This window comes from Typopeltis vanoorti, chromosome 2, assembly GCF_054136105.1.
Source record: "Typopeltis vanoorti isolate ZY-2024b chromosome 2, IOZ_Tvanoo_1.0, whole genome shotgun sequence".
In the NCBI taxonomy this organism is placed as follows: Eukaryota; Metazoa; Arthropoda; class Arachnida; order Uropygi; family Thelyphonidae; genus Typopeltis; species Typopeltis vanoorti.
Genome location: NC_143550.1, coordinates 186,689,317 through 186,714,728, shown reverse-complemented (window position 1 = coordinate 186,714,728; position 25,412 = coordinate 186,689,317). Strand labels below are relative to the sequence as shown.

Sequence of the window (25,412 nt, the reverse complement as noted above, 5' to 3'; positions counted from 1 at the left end):
GGCTCCACTTCGGCATCCGAATGCAAAAAGCTGCGTTTCCTCCCTCCTTTAGATATTTTTCAGAGAACCGAAGATGGGTCAGTCGGGGGGGGGAGAGGGGGAGAGACAGAGAGAGAGAGAGAGAGAGAGAGAGAGAGAGAGATCTGGACTGTTTCGAAGTTCTTCCAACAAATCTCATCCCATTATGGACATTTTCGTTTAGGCTTTGCATGGAAGACCAATTTTGTTATTTCGCCGATGATTACTTCACGAAAAATTCGCATCTGAAACAACGCTGCTGCTGCAGCGTACGCGGAAAGGCAGACCGAAGCAAAAATAACACCCTGGTAGTCAGTCATCCTGCGTTAATTAAGTATTGTTAAATTATCAGCTAATCGAAAAGATGAAAATATTATTTATTAAAATAAAGAGCCAAAAGGCTTCATTTCGGCGATGCAAAATTATATAAGTCAAGTGGATATTAGATCCAGCATTATTTCAAAGCCGAATGTGGAAACTACGAAAGTGTCGTAAAAATAAATTGACCAGAGAGCTTAAGGGAATACACTCACCGGAATCCACGAGTTGCCTTAGCGCGAACTACTCAGAAAACATAGGCGCCACCCAAGCGTCTATATAATAGCTTTCTATTAGTCCATTTTGATAAGATTTCATTGGCCTGACAGCTGTTTCGAACTGGTTGATTCTCTTCAGGGACCAGGCAGAAACCTTAAGAGAGCAAAACCTCTCGTTCAGTACTAAGGAACTTGAAATGTCGGACAGGTGTATTTTTCGGAAGCAAACTCTCGGTTGTGAGATCCACTTTACTTATGCAATTCACTTATTCACTTATTTACTTAAATAATCCACTTTAATGGTATAATTTTGCATCGCTGAACTGAAGCCTTTTGGCTCTTTACTTTAGTAAATACCTTTACGCACCAACCGAGAGTTTCTATATTCAGCTTTGAAATAACAGGATCTAATATCCACTTTACTTATGGAATTATTATTTATTTTCATGTGACTCCCAGTCACAACAGATTGTCAACCGACAGTACGTGAATATCCTGCGTGCTGTGGACTAATGAATTCATTATTTATATGTTAAAGATACCAAGTTATTTTAAATATAAACCTGTTTTTTTTACTCCATTTCCCAAGTAAGCAAACAGACAAGTCAGTCAAGTTTGCGCCTGCAAGTGTTGCAAGTCTAGCTGACCCCGCACGTAGTGCAAGTCCAAACAAAGTGCAAGTTAAAATAACTTGGTATCTTTAACATATATTATACCCAAGGTAAAAAACTTTCTACATCTATTTCTCATCCTGAGATTTTTATTTAATAAGGTCAAAGCACCTTATGGTAACTTGTGTTGGTAAAATATTTATAAACTCTGTATTACTTAAAACTTTGTATTTCTTAGCCTGGCTCCCACTGATGAGGCCTCAATAAAGGTCGAAACCGGTCTGGGTAATGACCCCTTGCCTTTAATATACAGCATCATACATCTCTTCCAGGAGATGTGCTTTGCATTAAGGGTAAATATTAAGAATAGTGATCAGACTTATTCTACCTTTACCACGCGTTTCCTTGGACTTGCACTACATGCAGGGTCAGCTAGACTTGCAACACTTGCAGGCGCAAACTTGACTGACTTGTCTGTTTGCATACTTGGGATATAGAGTAAAAAAAAAACCACGTTTATATTTAAAATAACTTGGTATCTTTAACACACACACACACACATATATATATATATATATATATTTGTTTGTTTGTAATCCAGAAATCCTAATCCAGAAATCCTTTTTCAGAGATTAAACCTGGAATTTTAAGGCCACTTCAGTCCCCCAATCCCAATATGCGTGCCAGTGATCTCACATGGAACAAAGAAATTGATCTACCACCTAAAAGCATTAATGCCGACGGTGGGATTCGACTGGTATCCTGTTAGTTGAAGTGCAGGTACGTTAACCGCTCAGCCAACCAGACGGCAATTTGGGAAAAATTGATGAGATTAACATCTCTAGTTTTCATATGAGGCGTAATGACATAAGACGGGATCCATATAGATGATGAATAAAAGCGGAGATAACATGCATCCTTGTGTCATACCTGATTGTTCATCAGCTCATCTTCTTGTACTTCTTTCGATTCTAACAGATAACTTACAATTTAAATATAGACCATCTATCACTCGGTCAAATGTCCCATTTACACCAACCAACTGTAGCGTTTTTAGCAGCTTTGCCCTTGAAGCCTTGTCATATGCCTTTTCGAAATTTACAACACTTAAGTCTTTCGGGGGACCGTGTAACCTCTAGAGAGCGCGTCCACTGGGTGGCGGATAGGTGAGCCTACCATATATGTACACACACACACACACACACACACACACACACACACATGGTGGGGCAGTCCGAATATATTGAATAAGGACTCGTGGACCAACAGGGCCATAAGGGGCAATCATCTTGATTCTAAGAGAAGTGGCACTCCCATGGTTCCCTAGCTGGATCTATCCTCTTCTTCTTCCTCTACTTTGAGGAAGATCGACTCACTTTATAATCTTTTCTATAGGCCTTATCAGCCAATTCTTCTTATTTTATTATCTTATGCTATATAGAGCACTCGAGGGCCATAAGGTCTTTCCATTTCTGGCCTATATCTACTTTTAAGCCGACAAAGAAAGGTAATCGGAATGAATCTATGGAAAACGACCCTGGAATGGAAAAGGTAAAACGTAAATGGAAAGGACAAAATATAATACATGCAGCAAACTGGAACGTAAGAGGAACAACATATAAAGAAATAGAATTAGACCAGTTATTAAATGAAAGAAATTTTCAAATAGCAGTAATCACTGAAACAAAAAAGAAATTAAAAGGAACCATGAGAACCGAAAATATTAATGTAATATATACAGGAGTTGACAGAGACCAAAAATCACAAGCAGGAGTCATGATTTGGATTCATAACTCCCTTTCAAAACAGTTAAAACATTATAAATTATGGAATGAAAGATTAATAGAAGCTAGAATAAAAAAGAGATAGAGAGGTTATTTAAGAATAATTGGTTTATATGCCTTTGAAGAAGGAAGAGAACAGGATAATATTGATTTTTATAATCAGCTACAAAACATATATAATAAAATAAATAAAAATGATTACGTAATTTTAGCAGGAGACTTAAATGCAAGAATTGGAAACACGAAAATTAATAATAATATAGGAATACATGGAGAACACACTCTAAACAGGAATGGTAAAAAATTGATCGACTTTGTAGTTTATAATAACCTTCAAATAATGAATTCCTTCTATAAACATAAAGACATACATAAATATACTTGGGCAGCAAGAGGATGGAAATCAATGTTAGATTATTTTATCTTAAATGAAAAGACATCAAGTTCTCTTTAGATGTCAGAGTTCACAGAAGATATGAAATAAGTAGTTACCCTTCCTAGTTAAAATAAAATAAAGATTACCACCTAAATGGCTACAAATAACAAGAACAGAAAGAATATTTAAAACATTTGTTTATAAAACTAGACTATTGAATGACACAAATATACGATGGCTATATGAACAAAGAATTGTCCAATATCTAGATAAAATTTTAAAAAATGAAGAAATAGAAATAGAATGACTTAATATAAAAACGATACTAAATACAGTAGCAAATGGAAGCTTAGGAAAGACCAAACAATTCAATAAAAGAAAAAAAAAACTGAAGATATGGGATGATACAATCAAAGAAATAATCAAAAGGAAATAAGAAGCCCATCATAAATGGTTAAGCAGTAAAAGATTAGAAGATGAAATAGAATATAAAAGAATAAGAGCCATAGCTAAAAGAGAAGTCAGAAAAAGACATAGAGAATCATGGAACAAATTTGTTTTCAATTTAGAACATGATTTATATAAAATAAGATGCAATGTATATAATATTTTGAAAAACGTAAGTACATATACTAAAGAAAACATAAAACTCAATACCAAATTGAAACTAGAAGAATTTCAAAATTTCTATACAGAATTGTGGAAAGATAGATATTGTAAAAAAGATCACTGTCAAAAATTTAATGAAAATGAAAAGGAAATAACTAAAGAAGAATTAAAAATCAGCCTGAAAGAAGCAAGAAATAGAAAATCACCTGGAGAAGATAAGTTAGATTCAGAATTTTATAAATAAGCAGGAACAAGATTAAAAGAAAGACTCTTATTATTTTTAAATAAAATCTATTCAACTAGTAATCCCCCAATGGAATGAAAAAAAAAGCAATTGCAATCCCTCTATTTAAAAAAGGTAGTAGAGGTGACCCTAAAAACTATAGAAGTATTCTAAATTCTTGTTACAAAATATATAGCAAAAATTTTAAATAACAAACTAATAAAATATTCTGAAAACTTTATTTCAGAAGCACAGAATGGATTTAGAAAAGGACGATCATGTACAGACCTTGCCTTTTGCCTAAAATTAATCATAGAGAAAAGAAGAAACTGCAATTTAGAAACACATATTGAATTTATTGATTTTGAAAAAGCATTTGACAAAGTTAAAACAAACATATTATTTAACCTATTAAAAGAAAGACAAATACCAAATAATATCCTAAAAGCTGTCACAAGTATATATGAAAATATTCAAATACAAATAAGATTAAATCACGAGCTATCATATACGAGAGTGAGAAAAACCAAGGAGTCAGATAGGGATGTTCCCTTTCACCAAATTTTTTAATATTTATCTAAATGAAATAATAATAAAATGGAATAAAAATTTCTATCATGGCATTAAACTTTCTCCTACTGTGAGCTTAAACACTCTCGTTTTTGCCGACGACCAAATAATAATTACAAATTCTGAAGATAACTTACAGAAAGATATTTTAAATTTAAATGAGATATCCAAAGATTATGGAATGATAATATCAACAGAAAAATCAAAAGCGATGGCCTTTAAAGGACAAGATCCAGTAAGAACTAAAATAGTAATAGATAACAAAATTTTAGAACAGGTGAATTCATTTAACTACCTAGGATGTATGATTACATATAAAAATGAAAAGGTATAAACCTAAAAATTGCAAAATATTTAAAAAGAACAGGTATAATTAACTCTGTATTTAAACCTAATCTAGTTCAGAATGATATATGCACGTAAAACACAAGAAAGATATTTAATTAACCAAATATTTCGGTCTGGAAATAGCAGACCATCTTCAGTGGTATTACACGAACAGTTTTAAAAAAAATACAAGCTAGAATACTAACAATAGATCGTTAAAAATAGAACACGCCGCGTGATGTTATATCACTAAGTATTAAGTATAAAACGGAATATTTTGAAGTAGACGTGATTGAAAAAAAAATTAATTCATGAGTAATCTTGATTAGACTTTCCCAGATTTTTGATATAGATATACAGTCATTACGATTCAGGTTGGGAGGATGGAGCAAGGCCTCCACGCTTTCCTTGAACAAATGTTCGAACCTATAACGGAACCTATGTAAGAGGCGAGTCCTGGACCAAAAGATGCTATGGTCAGTTTCAATCCCGTGTTGAGCCAATCCAGACTTTTCAGATTTGTTGTGAAGAATGTTTTTTTTGAATCTAGTTCAAAAACAAACCAGACGAAAAGTATCCAACGCATTAGCCCTATCAGTATTATTGTATGGAAGCGAAATCTGGACAATAAAACAAAAAGACAAACAAAGATTAATAATAGCAAAAATGAAGTTTTGAGAAAAACTGCAAAGTGTACACTATTCGATCACAAAAGAAACGAAGAAATTATGAAAGAATTAAACCAGGAATCAGCAATAGAAAAAATTAAAAAATATAAACATAAATGGATGGAAATCGTTAAACGAATGAAAACAGAAAGATTTACGAGAAGAACCCTTATATTACAAACCATTAGGAAAAAGAAAACCAGGACGTCCTCTTAAGAGATTCAACGATGACTTCTAAGGCCGGAACAGGCCTAAATCCCTGACAGACGGGCATGATGATGGTGATGACAAAATTTAAGTATACGAATCCTTGTTATGTCACCATGATTTCCCCATAACTTCTCTTAAAATCTGAACATGACGACCTCTGCAAACGAATTTGTCCTACACTCAACTTATACTTCTCTAAGTGCCACTCGTAATGTTTTAACCTATTCTCAAATGTGCTTGCATAAAACTTACCTGGAACACTAAGTAATTCTCGCATTCAGTTTTATTTCTCTTTTTTTTGTAGATGGGTACTATGAAAGCCCTTCTCCATTATCCGGAATTCAGCCCTGTGATCAGCCTTTTTGAATTTTGCAAAGTAGTCAGTGTAAAATTTCACATTTCCATATTTGAGCATTTTTAGTCGAATATCGTCAACTTCAGTATTTATTTCGATGGCTTTTTCCACAAGGAGTATTGATGCGCATTCCTGATAGTGATTCCGTTTGAGTATTTTAAATGTCACTGTTGTTTTACCACTTCTTGTTTAATTTAAACGTCTTTCGAAATGATTCATAGCACCTGGGTGGCTGGCTAAATCACTTTGGACAGAGTATCCGCTCTCCAACCAACAAACTGCAGATTCGAATCCCGCCATTGACATGAATGTTTGTAATTGTCTTTAGGTTGGAGATTAATATTATATGCAGGTGTAAGGCCACCGCCCCGCCTAAAGAAGGCCTGAAGTGGCTTGAGAGAGTCTCGTATTTGGTTTCTACAGTAGGGTTTGCGGATTACGTGAAAAATAAACATATAAATAACAATACAAAAATATAAAAATTAATAAAAACAACCTTACCACATTGGCTGAATTCACCAAATGCCTCTTCGGCTGAATTAATCAATGTTTTCTTCCCACTTTGTTATTGAGTCTTAAAGGTTTGGTTCTTGTTTTCAAATTATCTTTCACTTTTGATAATATTTGTATATTTGAGTATTCAGTTTACCATTGAAAGCTGCGCGACTTTGATTCTCTTAAAAACTTTCTTTTTCTTTTCATTATGATATTCATTTTCATTCAATACAAATTGCGATCGCTTGCTATTTCAAATCGTCTGTGTACTTTTATGTCCTGAACAAGCGTGAACATATCGATGTCAAGGATAACATGTTAAATAATTCCAGTGTGATATTTCGATGTGAATTTTGGCACATTTTTTGGGACATAGTAGTAGTGCTGTTCCATGTCATGAACAGAGATCCACCAAGTTCTTCCATTATTATTAGTTTTGATCTTTATTCTAAATTTTGTCCGAGCATTCGATATGTCTGATATTCATTTTCTGTTTATATCTTCAACGAGGAACAGTTTTCGTTTCTCTTTGGCAGCTTTTTTTCTCTAAATAGCTGAAACATTTCTCGTCTTCTTCCTTAGAAGAGTGTTTGAGCATAGGCACAAATAAGTCTCGCTGTCCAATTCCTCATTTTAGAGTTTGCCCACATCACTCTACTTGAAGCTGGATGCCATTCGAAAAGATTAGACTAGTAATTATTATTGAATATTATAGCTATTCCTTACTTTCCGAGATCATTATTTACCCTGAATATAACATCTCGTATTGGATATTTAGAGTAATTTCATCTGTTTTAATCTTTGTTTCGGTAACACCAGATACGTCGATGTAGTAATATTTAATATTTAATATTTCTGCCAGTCCCATTTCTTTTCCATTGATATTTTTATATTGATGGTTCTTATCTTAAATTCTGCTGATAATGAGTTTGGAGTTTATTCCCAGTAGCTGACTTCTCGCTATTCGTCTTAGTTACCTGACTAAAATAACAGAGTGATGGCGCAGCCCACATTCCCCACAAGTAGGTCAGTATTGGACATTAAATCAGATGTCCCGGTCGGTTCTCGGAATTCTTTGACTGGTCACTTCTCGGATACCAGGTAAGTGAAGAGATTTACTGTGTTCCACTGATCACAGTGGAACCTTACGTAGGGAGATTCATTTCTAGGTAAATTTTGTTGTGACCATCGAGGAAAGGGTGTGTCCAAAAGTAAGTCAGAGAGAGAGAGAGAGAGAGAGAGAGAGAGAGAGAATGTAATGTTATATGGTTAGAATAGGTGATTAGAGAAGGCTCAGAAGTGCAATATCTCGCAGTCATCGCACGCTCTTTAATTAGAGTGCATTTTATCGCGATCGCTTTATTCTAACACTCTCACGATAATCGCTTATAATCGGTTTATGTTAGAAGATTTTCTAAGATTATCATTACGTCACTCACTCATCCAAAGGTCATAATAATAACAAGGCTTCATAAGAAACAAATTCAAAGCTACATTGTATTTGATTTTGATTTGTTATTAATAAATAGATAGAATGTGTAACTTTTCACCTTCTGAGAACTATAATCCATCATGTACACTATCCAAATTATGTTAGATAATGTACATGATGTTGTAAACAACAAACTCTGGCAACCTATTCACTACTCTCCAAGCAAAAAACCTAGTTCTAATACTCTTGCTAACTACACTCTTACTCAGTTACCATGGAGGGTCCCAGGTTCTCCCACCACCACAGCTATTGTGAAAAATTTCTTCTGAATTAATCTTGTAACAATCCTTTAGTAATTTGTATGCCACAATCATATCACCCCCTTTCCGTCTGTCAACCAATTTCTGTAACCCGTAAATCTTCAATCTGTTCTCATAAGGTTCATTTCATAGATCTTCTACTATCTTGATCACTCGCCTCTGGATCCTCCTCACCTCTTCCTCGTCGCCAAGAAACCCAGATGACCAAATCTGCTCTCAGTACTCAAGACATCGAACCGTTTCAACTGGGTTTCATAAAGAGGAATAATAACCTGCTTGTCTGTCAAAATATTCTTCAGTAACCCAGTAATCCGATGAGCTGCTTTAGCCACTTTCGATATGTACCCCTCTAAACTTTAACTCCTGTCCACTAATACTCCCAAATCTCTGGCTTCGTCAGTTCCTGTAGTACAGTTCCATCAATGTGATATACAGTTGGTAATATTTTCGCCTCAAAATTTCACCTTAGAATTTGACACATTAAACTGGTATTTATTCTTCCTTCACCAGACTGCCAGTCTATCTAAATCATCCTGTAAAATTTTGACATCAGCTGTATTCACTATTGCTCTACCCAATTTTGCATCATGACAAATAACTATCCCAGATACTTTCCTATATCATTAATGAACAAATTAAATAGCAGTGGTCCAAGATCAAAACCCTGTGGCACACCACTGGTCACAGGCCTTCTTTCGGACTCTACTCCTGAATAAACTTCTCTCTGATATCTCTCCATAAACCACCCTTCTATCCATTTCGCCAGCACTGTATCCATTCCCCATGTGCTGCAGTTTTCCGATTAGAATTCCACTTGGTATTCTGATAAAGATCTTTGCACAGACAAGTCCAGCAGTATCACTGTAAACCCATTACTTTTATCCAACGCAGCTGTCACTGCATTATAAATCGTGAACAAATTAATGAGGCACGCCCTACCTTCACAAAACCATGTTCTCCTATAGAGTATCCTATTTCCGTCTATCTATACTTGTATTTTTCTCTTGACCAACTTCTCTAGTACATTGACAACTCCTGATATGCTGATCAGTCGTTAATTTGCTACATGAGCCTTGGAACGTCCTTTATGCAATGAGTCTATTCTCCCCTCTTTCCACACCCCACTGGGACTAACCTACAGCGAAGACTAAGATTAAACCATGTGGTCAAAGGCACTGACAATTCCCTAGCACCTTCACCAAAAATAGAGCTGGTATACCATCTAATCCCATAGCTTTATTCACATCAAGGTTCTATAATATGTTATGCACCTGCATTTCATTTACCTCAGTTCCCATATAAGCCTTTGTCTCTCTCTCTCATTATTGCAATATCTCCACCTGGATGATATACGCTTGCAAAGTGTTCACTTAGCAATTCTACTATTTCAACTGATTCAATTACCTCCCTGCCATCGGCATTCATTAAAACCATACTGTGTTTTACTTGCAACATATCGAAAGAACTGTTTGGGTTTATCTTTGGTCTGCACTGCTAATTTCCTTTCATACTCTTCTTTGACCTGCTTTTCTTACCACGCTGCTTTTTCCCTTCTGGCCTGTGCCTTGTATTGTTTATGTGCCGGCAGGTCACCTTTCTCATTGTATTTCCTCCACAATGTTTTTAATTTTTTGCAGCTGTAGCTTAATGGTTATATTCATCCATTTAATTCCCACCTGATTTACTCTCCTGACTCTAGGTGTGCAGTCTGCCATTATTTCCCTCAAGCACTCCTTCACCACTTCCCATGCCCTTGCAGTTTCACATGCCATGGCATTCATCCAACCACGCTTCTAAGCTTATCATACTCATCAGATCTGTAATTCACATCATTACTTGCTGGTTTCCCTTCTGGCCTCCTACTACTATTTTATATATTAGTATATACTAATATATATATATATATATATAGTATTAAAATTAAGAACTTTTATTGCTAAAAGACCATAAGATATAATGATAAAATATACAAAGAGCCAACAAGTTTCACTAGCCACTGTCTGGCATTTTCAAGGCTGTATTGGTGTGAAAACAAATGCATCAAGTTACATGAAAACATACACTTTAGTAACTGCTAGGCCGTTACATTTGATAATTCGTGTTTGATGGGGTCCATGCGTTCGAATACTTCAGTCAGAATCCAGTACATGACCATGTGTTGCGTAGTTTTTCGCATATTGTAGTTCTGTTGAGCCGAGAGAATTGATGACATATTCCATATGTCTTTAAGAATAGCGCCTTGATTTCTATTTAAATTATTGCCTGTGCGTAGCACCACTGCTGTTTCTTTGAAAGTTCTGTGTCTTTAGTCATTCTCGATGTAAGGCATAGAACTGTTTTTCCAATCTATAACGTGATTTCATGTTGAGAAATGATGAGCTAAACCAGATGTGATGATTCTATTGTGATTGACATCCCCCACATGTTCCTTCTGTCTTATTTCAAAACCTCTAGAAGTCTGACCAATGTAAGAAAGGCCACACGTGCATGGAATTTCATATACTCCAGGATATTTGCAGAAAGGTACCTCATCTTTGGGTGATCTTAAGATTTGTCTGATCATGGTAGTTGGTTTAAAAACCACTCTGATGTTATGAGCTTTTAACATTCTCGCCAATTTTGTGGAAACTGAATTAATATATGGAATTACAGTTGTGAACACATATTGGGACACCGTAATTGTTGGAGGTTGTCTTTAAATAGCATTTTGTTTAAAATGTTAGAAGGATATCCATTCAGAGATAGAGTGTTTGCTATTTGTGACAGTTGGATGGATACCCTTCTAATATTTTAAATAAATTGCTATTTAAAGACAACCTCCAAAATCGTGTTACGGTGTCCCAATATGTGTTCACAGCTGTCATTTCATATATTAATCCAGTTTCCACAAAATTGGCGAGAATGTTAAAAGCTCATAACATCAGAGTAGTTTTTAAACCAACTACTATGATCAACTACCATTTCATGTAACTTGATGCATTTGTTTTCACACCAGTACAGCCTTGAAAATGCTAGACAGTGGCTAGTGAAACTTGTTGGCTCTTTGTATATTTTATTATTATATCTTATGGTCTTTTAGCAATAAAATTTCTTAACTTTAATACATTAGACCAAATATGTACAATTTAAATATATATATAGCATATAATAATATATATTAGTGTATATACAGTATACTCCTTCTTAACTGAAAATTCCACACATTTAGCTACCTCCCAGATCAGGACCATATAATCACTATCACTAATTAGTGGCAACGTGGTCATATTCGTTATAGACAAATTCTCAGTTGCAATTACTAGATCTAGCATTCTCAAACCCCTAGTATATTCCATCACATGATGTCTCAGGTAATTATTCTTTAGCAATTGCATAAATTCCATTTTCTTCCACCTATGTGTCTTCTCCTATTTCCAATCAATGTTTCCATAGTTGAACCCCCCCTCATAATAATTTTCTATCCACCACTCATTGAGCTTATTTCCCAATTCAAACTATCTCCATCACATTTTCCATCCCCTGGTCTATAAAAGCATCCAACTGTATTTTTTGTTGTGCTGGGTCTATCTCACACCAGGTTGCCTGAAATATGCTGTGTGAGGCTATTTTCACTAGCCTACAGTTGAACGTCTACTCTCTTCGGTTGGAGTTCATCGGCTATCACGAATAACACTGCTCTCTCCATTCTTTTCTCTTTATCCTCCCTGAACACGATATGATTTCACATTCTGTCCAACTTACTATATCATAATAAAGTATGGCGGACCAGAGACGAAATTACCCGCAGACTGACTTCTCATTATTGGAGATTGCGTCTTTTTATTTGTAGAAGCGCATACCAGAGAGAGGGAGAGCTAAAAAACCGACAATCACCTCGAAATTCTCTTATGAGATGTACGCTTAATTAATAACTGTTGGGTAAGAAATCTTATTTATCTGAAAATATTTCTAATAAGAATATGAAAAATCCTGGAAAAATATTAAACCAGTAAGTGATCAGAGTGATATCAGAAAGAATAACATGACTACGAATGAAAGTTTGCGATACGATGTCCTGCGATATATTGGATGTAACGAAGTCTCTGATGACTGATTTTAGAATTGGGAATCAGTCAGAGACTTCGTTTACGACACACGCTTTCTCCAGATATAGGGAGGACTTCCCTATATCTAGAGAAAATGGGCTGACGATATTTATAAAGAAAAATACCACATACACACACACATACATACCCGCACACACACTGAAACGCAGATATTATTATAGAATCGCAACATCTCACCATGGCGAAGGTGGTGGCTCCGTCTTCCAGGTGGTCCGCCTCCAGGGCCGCGTGCTCCATCTCCCACTGTTTCTTCTGCGCTTCTTTGGCCGTCTTCTTGTGGGCGTCACTTCGCGACGCGTAGTTGACCAGCGCGAACTCTAGTAACGCCCCGAACACAAAGGTTAGGCAGACTCCCGTCCACACATCGATGGCTTTAGTGTATGACACTGGCGGAAGGGATGCGTTGATGCCCGACGTTTGAGTAGCCATAGTCAGCAGAGTGGTAACTCCGAGCGACACTCGGGCCGGAATGGCATTTTGATCGAGCCAGAAGGAGACCCATGACACGATGACCAACATGCAGCAGGGAATGTAAATCTGGATCAGATAGTAACTGAACTCCCGCTTGAAGAGAAGGTCGACTTTGAGACAACTGTATTCACCTGAAAGAAAAATGGAATACCTCATTGGAAGACGTCGAATTGAAACGAGGTCTGCAAAATTAAACTTCAGAACTAAAAGAATTCAAAGCAAGCCGATGAAGTTTGATTGGGTGTTTATTGTTACTGAATCAAAGGAAGTAAGCACACTGAGATCAGATGTTCAGTCGCCAGGAGAGTAAAATTCATGAAGACAGACAGGGAATGATAAAAAAGATAGGTGATGGTTGCTGTGTTTTTAATGAATCGCAGTTACTAGACTGCCAGTGAAATTTCTTTCTGAATGTGGGGATGTCCTCCCCTTCCTTGGTGAGGGAAGCTACAATATGCAGATGTTTAGAGTCAGATCGTGATTTCCTTTAATGAGGTTTAAGCTGGTAATAGAAGAAGTCGGTGGATTTCCTGCTGTGGAGTAGCATTTACCTCTTTCATGGATAGAGACTTTCAGTGCTCCATCTTCTCAGTTTTCATGTGGATATCTATTGGAGGTGAGCAGGGGATTATTTTGTACACATTCCGTTGTTTTCTTGCTAAAAATACTGCATAGGAAATGGTAAACAGAAGTTACACGAAGAAGGAAGAAAGAAAACCTTGAGCAGCAGCTTTGTTTTTTTTTTTCAAAGACAGCGAGGAATACAGTGCGCACGCACGCACGCACGCGCACACACACACACACACACACACACACACACACACACACACACACACACACACACACACACACACACACACACACACACACACACACACACACACACACACACACACACACACACACACACACACACACACACACACACACACACACAGAGGGAGAGAGAGAGAGAGAGATGAAAATCTTTGCCAATTGTTTCTTACAAGTTTGATCCGCAGCATAATGAAAGGCATGGTATCGATCTTGAAGAGCAACTTGCGAAAGAAAACACGGGAAAAAGGCTTTTCAAATGGCATTAAAAGTGAAAACTAAGGAAGAATTTCTTATTGAAGAATTTTCCGCATCAGCGAGATCGATTTATTCCATTACGACGTACAACATTCGCTGTTTATGTAAAGAATCGTAGGCCAGTTGCCTATCGATCTCAAATTCATTTGTGTTACCTTCTGCTGACAAACACAAGCGAACCATTTTGGCTTCTATCGTGTATAATCAGATCAGCTGTTATACGAAAATGACATTGAAACAAGCATAAAAACATCACAGTGGCCGGCTCTGTGACAAGACTGCTTTCGGCAGCACTACAAGAAGCCTTTGAAACATTAGCAGCACGTCATCTGCTCCTTGTTTGGTTAATTGAATGCTGGTGCCAAAGGGCCATCTGCTCACAGACCGCTATAGTTCAGGTTTCTGTTTGACCATCGATAATTTGAAACCACGGAAGAGAAGAAAAGCAGCTTTCGAAGGTAAGGGCACACACCGGTCAGAAGAACTTTCTGATTCATATACAAGGTGAAATACGGTGATTAGCAAGTCCTGTAGCAGAGCATCTCAATGGCGCAAAGCGTTAATTATGTTTTTTTTTTTGGTATTTTAGTTATAAATCCATGTTTAAGTTCATTGTTTTGTGCTGATCATTTTTGTAAGGATAAGAAAACACACAAAAGACAGCATTAAGAATGAATTAAAATGAAATGGAAAAATAGTTACCAGTATTGGTGCGACTCGTGCAATAATCTGTGAAAAACCTCTCCAAGGTGAATCGAGGAAGATGAAGATTTTTGGTTACTTGCACGGGATCTCCTTCCTTCCACAGAAATACTAAATCTTCAGTCGTGTAGCCATCTATGAAAAGAGAAGTATTTCAGTTCACAAAGCACTCTTACGTCATTGAAGTACAATCAAATGGTATTTGACAAAAAACGGAGTAGGAAATTTATTAGATGTAGCAAATAAGTGAGAAAAGCTTGCTCATTTAGAAATATAAAGACGAGCAGCTCCTTTAAACACGATCCAACGTTGTGATGACAGAAGGATTAAAAGTTTAGCCTCGTGGATCTGGTGATGATTTTGAATCAACTTCTAGATTTAATTGTCATATTAACTTTCATAATTTTTTTTTTTTTCTATGACTTACGCTCTCGAAATATTTTTGTAAACCCGTGGTGCATTCGTACTGTAGATGAAACATTTACTAAAATAAACAGACAAAACGTTATTAAAATGGACCAATAGGAGGCAAATATATGGACGCTGTCAGGGCATGTCTCCTATAAGGTCCGGCTAGGGCAACTCGTAAACCGGCGAGTGTATTCCCGTAAGCTCTCTGGTCAAATTTCATGCGAAACTTTTATAGTTTCTGCATTCAGCTTTGAAATAATGTTGGATTTAAAATCTACTTAATTTTTATAAATTTCTAGACTATATTTATATAGTCTGCAATAGAGACCAAACATGGACCACTTTCAAGCCATTTCACACCTTTAATTAGACCTCCATTCTCCTAAAGTCATTCTCCTCATCCTGAAACGGCAAAAACACTTCGAGAACCATTCTGTATGACGTTCTTCTAGCGGCGTTTTGGAAGTTTGTTTTCCAGTAACAGATTTCATTTAAAAATTTTATGGAATTTACAACCGTGTTAAAAAACTTTTTATTATCCCAACGTTTCGATCTTCATATCAAGATCATCATCATCTGGAGCATACATCAATATACAAGACAAGACAGGCTGAGTTACATTATTAACTGTAAGCTAGATAAACAATAATTTGATCACATGTTATTCTACTGGCATGACCTCTAGTGAAAAAAAAATTATAAATTACATCAAGCTAAATTCTATTTATGATGACAGGATTAAACATTCTTTCTTACAGATGGTTTTCTTTCAGAGACAATGAAGTCCTATTTTTAGTATTACAATTGTTATTTACGATACTGGATTTACTACAGTCCTGTTTACAGTTGCTCTTAGTGAAGAAGGTTTCTTGGATCGAATATATGCCTTCCATATTTTTGGGATTTTAAGACCAGCATTATTGACGATCAGATTGGGGTGGTTGATAATGATCTCACAGGCTTCCTTAAATTTCCGTTCACAACATGTTTTAGTGCGTAGTAGACAGCTAGTGCTTTTCCAGACAATTCTGTGTAAGGTCTTCAAGGCATGATCCGAAAGGCCAGCCTCACCATAATTATTATATTTAATGTGTTGTTTAGGTTCTTTTTGTTATTGGTTATAATGGTTATAATTTTACTGTAGTCTGGTTTGTCTTTTTATTTATTTTTTTTTTTTTGAGGTTTTGTAGAGAATTTTGTTAAGAGTGTTTTGGCTATTTTGAAACTATAACCGTTTTTTCGGAAAGTATTGCTGATAACTTTAAATTCGTCAGTGCCTGTTCATTGGAACAGATGATCTGTTCAAAGACAAACCAGACTACAGTGAAACTATAACCATTCCCTATATTAAAGGAACGTCAGACAAAATAAACAGAGTACTACAAAAATACAACCTCAAAGCCACCTTTAAACCTCCCGCACAATTAAGAAGATTACTCAACTCATCCAAAGACCCACTCCCTCCGCTGGCCCACCCTGGAGTATACCATATTTATTGTACTTGCAACATACCATATATAGGAGAAACAGGACGCACAATTCCTATCAGACAAAAAGAACCTAAACAACACATTAAATATAATAATTATGGTGAGGCTGGCCTTTCGGATCATGCCTTGAAGACCTTACACAGAATTGTCTGGAAAAGCACTAGCTGTCTACTACGCACTAAAACATGTTGTGAACGGAAATTTAAGGAAGCCTGTGAGATCATTATCAACCACCCCAATCTGATCGTCAATAATGCTGGTCTTAAAATCCCAAACATATGGAAGGCATATATTCGATCCAAGAAACCTTCTTCACTAAGAGCAACTACAAACAGGACTGTAGTAAATCCAGTATCTTAAATAACAATTGTAATACTAAAAATAAGACATCATTGTTGCATGTGATCAAATCATTGTTTCTCAAGCTTACAGTTAATAATGTAACTCAGCTTGTCCTGTATATTGATGTATGCCCAAGATGATGATCTTGATATGAAGATCGAAACGTCGGGATAATTAAAAAGCTTTTTTTAACACGGTTGTAAATTCCATAACATTTTTAAATGAATACTGATCACCGTGTAACACTAAAAGGAAAGCAGTAACACATTTCATTGAATCACGTTTCATGTGCAGAAGCAGGGAGTTACGGAAGTACCAAAGACCCAATACCTGAAACACTATCAGGAAACCCATAAGACTGCTGGACCATCGATTGGATTGAGTGAATGGTCATTTCAGTTTCGATCTGGTCAGAAAATGGTTGAAAGACTTTGTGTATGAAAATCATTAGAAAGACAAATTCCATCTTATGCTGGTAATTCCCCCCTCCCCTTCTTCCGTTGTTTCTCTCGGTGCCAGCACGTGTGAAGGATGTTGTTCATTTATTAGACGAACGAGCCTACTAGAGCAGAACTCTGCTAATGAGGAGGCTTCAGAAAGCAACTCGTGAGAAAGTTGGCTCCGCTAAAAAAGGGAACATCTTCTCGTTCACGAAGCCTCATTACCCGATGACGTCACCCGAATAACGCAATTACTTAAGTGCAAGCAATTATTCTTAAGTGGTCTACAAATGTACGGCCGCCAAACAGAACACGACGGATTAACACTTCGATAAGGACTCGGGATTAACGTCGGGGATAAAACGTTATTTAGCTCGACTGTTAATGCGGAGCAACAAAAGGCGGCCGACGAGTCCTTCAGTAGAAGCAAGAAGTGCAGCATAACAAGACGGCGAACGACGTGTCAAATAGGAGGGAGCGAAATTGAGTTTTTGCGATCGCGAGTGAAAGAATGTCCATCAGAGCTCGCTCCCTCCCGGATGCCAATTTTAACGCACTCTGCTGCTAATTAAAGCCAGACGTGTCTGCCGTGCAACGAACCGTGAGGTAATAAATAACGCTCGCGCAGGACGCTGTTAGTGGTTTCTGAGCAGAATGCCATTAAGGTTTCATTATATTCATGCCATACTTAATTACCTAAAAAAGGGTCCTTTGTGCGTCGGAGACTTAATATCTGCCTCTCGCGATTCAGGTGAACGCAATCTTATTCGGCTGCCATTGATCGCCGAAGAGGACCACAGTGCATTCAAAGTCTCATCAGTGACGTCATTGGCGCGGGTGGGAGTCGGAGACGCAGAAAGGGAGCAAAATTCCTCTCCGATTAGGCTATAAATTCCGCGGAAACATCCACAGTTATGGAAGTGCGGACTCCTCTACAGGAATCCAGCGAAACTCGGAACTGTCCTTTTGACTGCAACTAAATGTGAACTTTTGGTCTTCTGCAGATTTCTGTCGCCATCAGTGGAAACGGGAAGTGTAACACTCGGCGGTGCTGTCGCGAACGAGGATTGAATGAAAAAGTGATCTGGAATTTGAGGTGTGTTTTATTGCTCGCAAAGAACACCCTTGTGTGTTTCAGATCGAAATGAAACGCGTCTAAGATGACGCGCATTCAGATTTGAACTTAGTGCAAACCTATCGCAATACTTACAGCTGGCCATTAGGATGGAGCAGGTCTGTTTGTCTAAAGGGTAGAATTTGAGATCCATAGGGCACGAGAGGACGAGGGATATTCTGAAAAACAAAGAAATTGCAATTAGGAAATTAAAAAAAAAAGAAACGAAGGCGGCATTCAGCTTATAATATAAATAAATAAACAGTGACGAAGTACAACATCAGCGAGTCCCTTTCTGGAACTTTATTTTATTTTGAAAACTTCTTAATTTTAACTTCATCGCAGTATCTGCGCCAGAAGTTCATTTCGCTGACAAATAATACGAATCGCAACAACAACGCGCTTTCCCGAAGGTCTAAAGTGAAAATGCTTGGAAAGCATTAAGACGTAGGCGGGAATGCAGTCGCCAGTTTGATTTCATTTTCTTAAGTCTCTCGAGCTAAGGAACACACGATTAACGTGTATGATCATCACAGAGAAGACCCCCAAAGTGTTAGGAAATGGTGTGGTTCATTATGAGTTACAGAAATGGAAATCGAGCTTCATTCTCGTCTACTGCATCCATTTGTTGTTTCAAGAAAGCATTTCTTTCTTGCGCATCCAAGTTTCATCTCGGGAACCAACAACTTTGAAATCAGACTTGAAAGCTCAACGAAAGGATCAAAGAATTTCTCGTTTAAACGATGATTCACTTCCCGAATAAACTTCCATCATGGAAACTGTAGGATCCAAAAACCTTTCGATAAGGGAGAAAACACTGGTGGCACTTTGGTATTTCCTCCCCCCCCCCACTGTCGATGATTATCTTCACAATTTGACAAATCCTACTTTTTAGATGAGATGAAAAAATTGGAAACTCGCTGGACCAAATGTGTAGACTTCAATGGAGACTATGTTGAGAAATAAAGGTGATTTTTTCAAAAAAAAGTGTTTAACTCTTATTTTTTTTTACCAATCTTTTCAAACAACTCTCGTAAGGAACCAGAGTACTCGTTTAAAGTTACAGAATACATCACATCCAGAGATAAAAGAAACCAAAGGAAACTCTAGGAAACAGTTTCTAGACAAAAGCAATAGCAAGCCAGTAAAGTCACAGAAGACAACAACAACAACAACACTATTTTAAATACGGTTGTTGTTTATCATTTACAAGTTCACAGCAATTTCGCATTCTGACCATGAAATACAGGATGACAGAAAAATATCTGAAGCGACTTCTTTCACGCTGACTTACGTGGAATCAGGAGGAGAATAGTTATGTGGATGAGAATATGAATTTCATAATAAAAAAAAGAAATTTCTTGGAAATTCTGAAAGTACATGGGCAGTAAATTTATCAGATTCGGAAACAATTGAACAAACGAGGGAAAATGAAAAGGACAGAAGAATGGGAGGAAAACAAAGCCAGATGTAAAGGATAAGATTGGTAAATATTCAGACTGTATGAATCTCTTTTTCAGTTCGCCATTAAACATGAAGCGAAACCCAGAGATAGAAGAAAACGAAACGTTCTAACCTTGAAAGAAACAGAAGATACAAATGCTGCCTCAAAGATTATCAATTCTCTCATAATAAAAAAATACTTTAATAAAAATACCGAAATGCAGATTAATTCAAGGGAATTTTATGTTATTCCCTTTTCAGTTTCATGAAGTCTTAAACTACTTAATTTATAGGCTATAAACGTTTTTCCACATTTGCTTGTACAGTTCATTATGTCAGAGGAAAGCCTGGAGTCTCAACTGTTGAAGGTCTTGAAAAATATCATATTTTTCTCCATTTTATAACTTCGGCTTTGAAGTCTGATATGTTGTCGCAGTTTTCATTTCATATGTTGCCTTGACGACATAATAAAAATCAAAATAATATTTCACTCCCTACCTAATGAATTAAGTTAATCCAAAAAGAAGCTTTTAACTTGCAGAACCTTCAACTTGCAAACCAGTGAGGATGGATGTTTTCAACATTTAGTGCGGAGCAAAAGGCTGGTGAATCGTTCACTTTTTTAGAACAATACGAATAGGTTTGGTTTCGCAGAAAAAACGCATCTTCTTGCAGAAGAAAGTTTTGTCACTTCTCGATATCGGAGAACAGAATAAAGATTCAGCAGTCAAACAAGTAAAAAAACGTTGTAAGGAGTATTTGAATGCAACTTCTTTTCGACAATTTTGCTTACTTTTGTAAACGAACGTTCAGAAACGAGCTGCAAATAACAACGACATATAGGACGTGTCTACGTCATCGTGTGGTCGATAGAGTGGGACGGCGAGGTCCTTATACAAATGCAGCAGTGATAGGTCAAAAATGAAGAAAGGAAAGGCCTTCGACACTGGGTTGTACCTCCACATGGTTTGGTGAAAAAGAAAGAACAGATTAAAGAAAACTGAATCAAATCTAGACGACTGGATTACATAAACAAAAACCATTCTCAGATGATACAGTATCGTTAATTGCGGAAAACAAATGTGATCAACACATTACAAAATATGTTAATGTCAGAAAGAGAGCAAAACCTCAGATACTTTAATGCGCATCTTAATGAGAACAACGTGAAGAAACCGCTCATCAAATAAACACTGCCAACCTACGGATCAAAAGATAATCACGTCTGGATCAGCTGTTGCAGTAAAAGTACCTATAGTCTAAGACGAATAATGCCAACTAAAGAAGAATTCCCACAGGGAGACCAGTTTTCTTCGAATGAACTCGAAAAAACGTCTTTCTAACATCTGATTGTGGAGCGGGTTTAAAGAGAGCGTAAAGAGTTGTTCTCTGACAACGAACTTCTTTGGTCCAATTCAGATGATTCTTTGAACCTTGACGAGATATTTCTCAGTTGGACTTCAATCCATAAAGTTAATCTGCCGAGTGATGAAGCCAAAATTAAAAATCATCACTCACGGTTATGAATAATCATGACCGCACCATCACTCAGAAAATGGTTTAAAGCTGCTTAAACTCGCACTGTTGATTAGAAAGATCGCGGTGGTCAAATGTCAGCTTCTTTTGCTGAAGAGTGCCATGAGGTTCGTTTCGGTGTGTATGCTCCATCTACTCACGAATTCACTTTATTTCTGTTATCAACTAGTTTTAAGAAATTGCATGAAAATTTTTAATCTGAAATCGACTTGTTAAATTGGCGACTGCAACGAGGAAAATATAATACTTCGCTTTTCTTATTATTTTGTTTTCGAAATTCATTAGAGAGAGATCTCCGTTTGTTGATGAATAATAACCACTCATTCGTCACATTAATAGTACTGCGTGTAATGACTTCTGAATTTCATCCACCTTCAATGAATACTCGCTTGAAACATCAAGAACAAAGTTATTGCTTCCCACCTGTTACTGAGATAATCTTATCTGAATTATCCGAATCATATCTGTTTTATGATCACAAAATATTGCTGCCCTGACTAAGATTCGTTGATGCGGCTTTGATTACTCTCAGAGCATCTGTCGGAGAAAGCGCAAAAACTTGCAAATTAAGCTAAAAGCGATTCAGGAAAATGACAATAAGGGAGGATTCAGAATCTGTCAAGTCTCTTAGAATCGAGCTTATCCGAAAAAGAAACAAAAATCGTTCCGGAAGATGAAAATAAATCTTCTTCTTCCTCCTCTTCGAGGGAGCGAGTGATTCCTTTAACCCGTTGGTTTGCACAAATTGATCATCTTGGACCGTTTTAATAACACGAAGCAACAACGTAAAGATATTTGCATTGGCTCGACGCGGAGTAGGCGTTCCTGATTAATTCCCACGTCATAAATGCGATTATGAGCTTCATGTGGATAGCACGTGCTACTGGAAAATTTTCTCTTTGTGTCGAAGTTCGGCTATAGTTTTGTTGCAACGGGCCACAAATTCAGTTCTTTGTGGTCATGTTTTCTTCTGGCCCTTCCGTTGAACATCCTTGCAAAAAATAATAAATAAATAAATAAAAATCCTAAATTTTTCTCACACTTTCGTTTTCTATGAGGCTCTTCCTTTGCGCAGTCCAACGTTGTAGTTTTGTATTTTGCTACAATTCAGATCTTTCACCAGTTCAGCTCTGCTTTGATTAAATAAGGCAATCGCATAACTTGCTCACCAAAATCTGAGCCAGGTTACACTTTCGGGGTAGAGTTTTCTTTATCCACAGATTAAGTCTCGGGTGGTTTAGAAACCGGCAACTTACTCTCGTGAACTTGGGAGGTTTGAGAATTTTGTTATGCGTTTCGACGTTGTTGAAAAGCAGAATACGTTTGTTAAACTGAAAACAAAAACAACAACGCTTGCGTTATCTCTAGCTTCCCTCTAAATCATTGGGAAAGCAAATGGCGACGACAAATGCATACCCTTTAACTATCCTCTTAAATACCATGTATACTTGCTGCATGCCGTCTGCAATTTAAATCTCATGTATATACAATGGGGGTGCTTTCTTGATCAGATGTGTGAATTCCTCTCCGATTTTAATGACAAATCGCTACAGACATACAGCAAAATGAGTCTGCGCCGCTTACACACTTACGAGACATCGTTCAGATGCATCTTCAGACGGATTAATATCATACAGTACCTTCTTTATGTAATAACAAACAAACACCCACACTAAAGCTGAAATGCAGAAAAGAAATTAATAGAAAGCAAGGACACGGGGTGTGTAAAACCTGACGTGGTGTTCAAATACTTAACCATACATCAGACTGCTCTCGCTCTTCATGGTAGTGCGGTCATGGAAAATGAACGAAGCCATCTTATTGGATATTGGCTGCAGAATATGCATTTGGCATGACGCGCTGAACTTTTCCTTCAAGAGGCCTGCAAGGAGAAGATGAAGGCTTGAATATCTTCAGATAGTCACGCCAAGTCAAGCAAACTGCATGACTGCAAGTGGCTAAACTTCGGAAGTCTAAAATGCTGAAGGAACTAATGTTCTGGACACCACAATGTGGAGTACACCGAACTTCAGTGAAATCCCATCTCTCGGTAGTAACCGAACCCTTTGCTGATACCTTCACGTTGGTAGGCCTGTTTTAGCATCTCTGAATATATATTTCCTAGCTACAGACATTTAACCATCAGATTAGAGGGGGGGGGACTATCTAGGAGCGAACTAATGGAGGACGGGTAAAGGTCACGTCTCTCACAGGGACGAAAAAAGCTTTGTGGTAATAGGAATCATTAAGCGGTAGAAGACTTTCACCGCCCTCTGTACTAGCACCGGTTTGCTCACTAGAAGCTTGAAGTGGCCAAACGCTATGTATGGATTCCAGAGCAAGATCCAGTTACTTTTCTCTGACATTTTTTGTTTGTTTGTTTGTTTTAAATCGATGCTAACAAGGTATAACTTACTACACGCTAAACAATTTTTCGTGAATGGGATTACCATTAAGTACAAACCAAAACAAAGAAACAAACAAACACACACACACAAAAAAAAACATGAGCGATAGAACAATCAGTATGCCATTTTATTATTATTATTATTATTATTTATACTGAGGCACATAATTCTGTTACATCTTTCTGCTTAAGGCAGTTTCACCGTGTGGTACTGTGTTGTAATAACCCGGCGATTTTCTATCTGATACCATTTTTGTTGTGCTTTTGCACTTTCAAGATAAGAATCGTCACTTTGTTAGTTTCTAAAATGTACCAATTTTAAGTATATATTCTGTTTAACTAAAATATGTAAAGATACACGAAATAGAAATATGGGAAGTGTATAATTAAAATAGGTGATATAAACTTGACTCATATTAATGCAAAATCTATTTCAGTTATACTTTAAACAATTTTCCAATTATTTTTCCAATTTTCCAATTACTTCAAACAAGTTTCTCCAATCCCACTTTCCCAACAGCGAAATTACCCTGCTAGGAGATTTTAATGTCCGTGACACCAGCTGGCTTTCCTCCTCCAGTTGTTCAGATCTTGCAAGCAGAGATGCTGAAACATTTGCCATCACTAACGACTTACACAACTTGTTCAGATGCCAACCAGATTACCAGATAACTCAAACCACTCCACAAACACCCTAGACCTCTTCCTCACCAATGACCCCCTCCAAATACACAGCGAATGTAGTGAGCCCCCTCCCCCTCCGAGTAATTCTGACCACAATCTAGTGTTCATCTCCTCCCCCATCTCAAGTGGTTGCACTTGATATCTCCGTTTGACTGCGTCTGGCACAAAGGCTTACTAAGCAAACTACCATCCTTTAGTCTGACCCAGGACTTCTGTAGTTGGATTGCCAGCTTTCTATCTGGATGCACACTGTATGTGATGGTGGATGGCTCCCTATCCTCTCACCATTCAACTAATGCTGGAGTTCCACAAGGTTCTGTCCTCTCACCAACCCCCTTCCTGCTATATATCAACGACCTACTTCAGTTGACCTCCAACCCAATACACAGTTTTGCAGATGACAGCACATTGCACTTTTCCCTTTCATTTGATAAATCTTACCCTACATAACTCACCTCAACCTAAAGAACATCAGCCACCACCACAACCCTCAATTCCGATCTCCAAGCCATCCTACAATGGAGTTCGGATAACCTCATCAATTTCAATGCTAATAAAACCCAGTTCTCTCCTATTTCCCAAAATAGGACAGAACCATTTTTTCCCAGTACTCTTTTTGACAATACCCAAATTTCCAGACAGTTTGAGATCTCTCTCCTTG

The 25,412-nt window shown here is 37.1% G+C and overlaps 1 protein-coding gene across 1 annotated transcript in view; it reads right to left on the bottom strand.

Moving 5' to 3' along the window:
• The window catches only part of LOC150109738 (glutamate-gated chloride channel-like), a 224,971-nt gene that overhangs the window by 11,418 nt on the left and 188,141 nt on the right, over window positions 1-25,412 (bottom strand). The window contains exons 6-8 of the mRNA XM_090403167.1: window positions 18,778-18,860; window positions 14,885-15,019; window positions 12,818-13,242 (exon numbers count right to left, since the gene is read on the bottom strand). Of these exons, the coding sequence (XP_090259293.1) occupies window positions 12,818-13,242; window positions 14,885-15,019; window positions 18,778-18,860 (643 nt within the window). The remainder of the gene's footprint in view (window positions 1-12,817; window positions 13,243-14,884; window positions 15,020-18,777; window positions 18,861-25,412) is intronic.